This window comes from Sinocyclocheilus rhinocerous, unplaced genomic scaffold, assembly GCF_001515625.1.
Source record: "Sinocyclocheilus rhinocerous isolate Xijiao unplaced genomic scaffold, SAMN03320098_v1.1 scaffold897, whole genome shotgun sequence".
NCBI classification, from domain to species: domain Eukaryota; kingdom Metazoa; phylum Chordata; class Actinopteri; order Cypriniformes; family Cyprinidae; genus Sinocyclocheilus; species Sinocyclocheilus rhinocerous.
The window spans coordinates 476,651-480,075 of record NW_015649224.1 but is presented as its reverse complement, the minus strand read 5'-3'; the positions used below and the strand labels follow the sequence as shown (position 1 = coordinate 480,075).

Below are 3,425 nucleotides of genomic sequence, written 5' to 3'. Positions count from 1 at the left end.
TGTGATATTTTGAATGCAGTGCTTCATTTTGCAAGAGATGTGAGGCATTTTGTATTTTGTGTGTGCAATTCTTGGATTTGTGTGTGAAGTTTTGAAAATGTGTGTAAGCAGTTGAAAAAAAACTGTAGTAAGAAAAGCTCAGATCATGGAAGTATCTATTCTGAGCACAGTTTGAGACAGATCTTATTTGAAACTCTAGAGGAGACACGTGAGATGTCTTTTTCTCAGGAGAAACGTCTGAGAAGAGTGTCCATCTCAGCTAGTCTTTGTTTGATTTCAATGCTCTCAAGGAAAAACCGATTAAGACATTGATGAGATCCCATGTGCCCAAAGGTTGCGGGTTCGAGTCTCGTACCGGCAGGGATTGTAGGTGGGGGCAGTGAATGTACGTGCGCTCTCTCCCACCTTCAATACCACGACTGGGGTGCCCTTGAGCAAGGCACCGAACCCCCAACTGCTCCCCGGGCGCCGCAGCATAAATGGCTGCCCACTGCTCCGGGTGTGTGTTCACGGTGTGTGTGTGTGTTCACTGCTGTGTGTGTGCACTTTGGATGGGATAAATGCAGAGCACTAATTCCAAGTATGGGTCACCATACTTGGCCACATGTCACTTTCACTTCACTTCACTTTCACTGGACAATATCAGTTAAAGAATCACAATATTGTTCTGAAATAAATTATTATTAATATTATGTGGCATATGAAGTGGCTCAATCAATTTATTAATTAAAATGTAAATATATAAATCACTTTGACAGGTTGTTAATAAAAATTTTCTAATTGTTTTTTTTATTAATGTTTTAAAGTGCAGTTTAATATTTGTGATGCCCCAAAATGAATGTTTTGCCGAAACTGGAATTGTGTCTGACTCTATGTGTAATTAAAAAAAAATTTTAATAAATAAAGAGATTTTTTTTAAATATTGTCCTCAAAAAAATATATATAAAATTGCTGTCATCTCCTCCTCTGTAATAAAGTGAAACTTTACCTGCAGCATAGTCACTACGTGTCTCTCTCCAGATTTGCTCCACACAGGCATCATTCCAAGTTTAACGGCCACAAGACCGACTCTCCGACTCCCTGAGGAGATGCAGATTACAAAACAATACAACCATAAAAACTGAAATAGTAATCCATGTAAAAAACACAATCATGAGCACAAGCACGCTGCCTCCTCGGACTGGAGCAGAAATGACACCCACAGACTGCAGGGTTCTGATAGTGTGACCCACCTTCTGCCCACTCATGTCTGGGCCAGGGCTCATCCTTGAGAGGGTTGAGTTTGTCTGTGGTCTGTTGTTTGTATTCCTCTGTAACAACCTTCTTTAGAAAGGAAGCATTATCTTCTGTGAGGTGCTCATCCCACCATGTGTTTGTCCGATGCGTTCTTATACACTGAATGACAGGGGCTCTGTTGAAGACAGAAAACAGGGGCATTATGGGAACTGCCATGCTTTTTACATAAATATCACGTTAAAAAGTTGATAATGTGATATTACTGACAGTGACACTATATAAAGTTGTTAAACGTGATGCTACTGTAGAATACGCCTAAATAATACGATTTGCTGTATTTATACAAAAATTCTAACTCAAATTTATTGCTATAAAATTATGAAGCGAGTATATATGGTATATGTGATATTTACATGATACCGAGTTAAAGATTACATTATTTTATGATCATGATATTGTTTATAACAACAAATACCTCTGCAGCGCTGCTCCAACTCGGCAAACGGTTACTTGCGCTCCTCTTAGCAAACCATCAGCAAGTTTAATAAACCTACACGTCAGTGCTGTCATCTTTATAATTTACAATTATCATACAACACAACTACAGCTCATTCATTTAGCCCGGTCACATCATTGCACCTCCCGTGTTCGCAGTAGAATGACATTCCTTCCACTTCCGGTGTTGTTACACGGAAAAACGGTCGCTGCTCTCTGTCGCTTCAAAATAATTGTTCCTTTAAACTATTAGCTCCCTAAGCACTCACTAGTGCGTTATAAACTATTAGCCCCCTAAGCACTCACTAGTGCGTTATAAACTATTAGCTCCCTAAGCACTCAGTAGTGTGTTATTGTTTCTGACAATCGATATCGTTACAGCTCTGTTGTAATTTTAAAATGACAAAATAAAATGACAAAATAATAAATACTAAAATAAATTGATCCTCACAAAAAAAATATTTAAAAACTAGTCAGTTGACATTAAATTGTGCATTGTATTGTGCCACTATAGAAAATGGAAATAAATAAACATTGCAATCAAAACATAACCTATTGTTTCTTTTCTCTTTATTAACCTGCTCAGATTAATAAATATTGTTTGATTAAGCAGTTGTTACAACCTAGCACAAGTTTCTTCACAGACCCTTTAGCAGGTCTTGGGCTGGTTACTAAGTTCTGCCATACAATATACTAAAACTGCCATTTTACTGAATTGCAAATTCCTATTTCCAAGCACTCTCAAAACTAATTATTATCTTACCCTGTGACATGTTTGAACAAGTTCCTAACAAAACAATAAAATCAAAATATGTTCTTTGCAGATATTCAATCTTCATGTGTGATAATATGTAGAATCCATTTGGCGAATCTCCTTGTTTGTCTTACAACACCTAATCAAAGCTGAACCAGGACTATTTTAGTTTATTATTTAATTTTTTTCAGAAATCTGTCAGAATTGACAACCTCATGCATTTCAAATGATAAACCGAGATGCAGAAAAGACAGACCAGCTGCTGTAGGAGGTTAATGTAGAAGATTAGGAGGGTGAGGGATTTGAGGAGGACCTCAGTGATGCTCTGGCCTACCATGGGGTTTCCTTGAAGACCTCAGAACCGCTGCAGATTGAGTCCTAACCACAATTCAGCTGCTCCCTTTGTCCTGCCAGCTGCTACTTCCATCATGCTGCCATCTAACTCAACCACCATGCCAGCTGCTTCTTCCTACAACCTGCCAGTTTTCTTAACCATCCTGCTATCTGCCTCATCCAATATCACATGTTGTCCAGCCTGCTGCCAGCAATGTTCACACTCAGAGGTCTGAGGAGCATTACGTATGTACATATTTCAGCAGCAGGTGATGATCATATTCAGACATCAGGATAAACTGACCACACCGATTTGGCCATCTATAAGGCTGGATAAATCTGAATCTGAGAGTATGTAGTGGTAACTAATAAAACATATTAAAAACATTTTTAGGCAATCAAATAAAATGAAAAAGAATTTACATGCACATATATTGAATAGAATATGATTATATAAGCTGCATTGCTAAACTATATATATATATATATATATAAAAGCAAAATTATTATATAAAAAAAAATTGTTAATGTTATGAAGTGAAGTGACATGTGGCCAAGTATGGTGACCCATACTCGGAATTAGTGCTCTGCATTTATCCCATCCAAA

At 37.6% G+C, this 3,425-nt stretch overlaps 1 protein-coding gene across 2 annotated transcripts in view; it reads right to left on the bottom strand.

Moving 5' to 3' along the window:
• Positions 1-1,959, bottom strand: part of mrpl3 (mitochondrial ribosomal protein L3) — a 17,791-nt gene extending 15,832 nt beyond the window's left edge. For both annotated transcript variants that reach the window (XR_001636589.1, XM_016515091.1), the window contains exons 1-3: positions 1,712-1,959; positions 1,233-1,411; positions 989-1,080 (exon numbers count right to left, since the gene is read on the bottom strand). Coding sequence is in view for 1 of the 2 variants with exons in the window: in XM_016515091.1 (XP_016370577.1) it covers positions 989-1,080; positions 1,233-1,411; positions 1,712-1,806 (366 nt within the window). In the remaining variant the exon portion in view is untranslated. The remainder of the gene's footprint in view (positions 1-988; positions 1,081-1,232; positions 1,412-1,711) is intronic.
• Between the last annotated feature and the right edge of the window lie 1,466 nt (positions 1,960-3,425).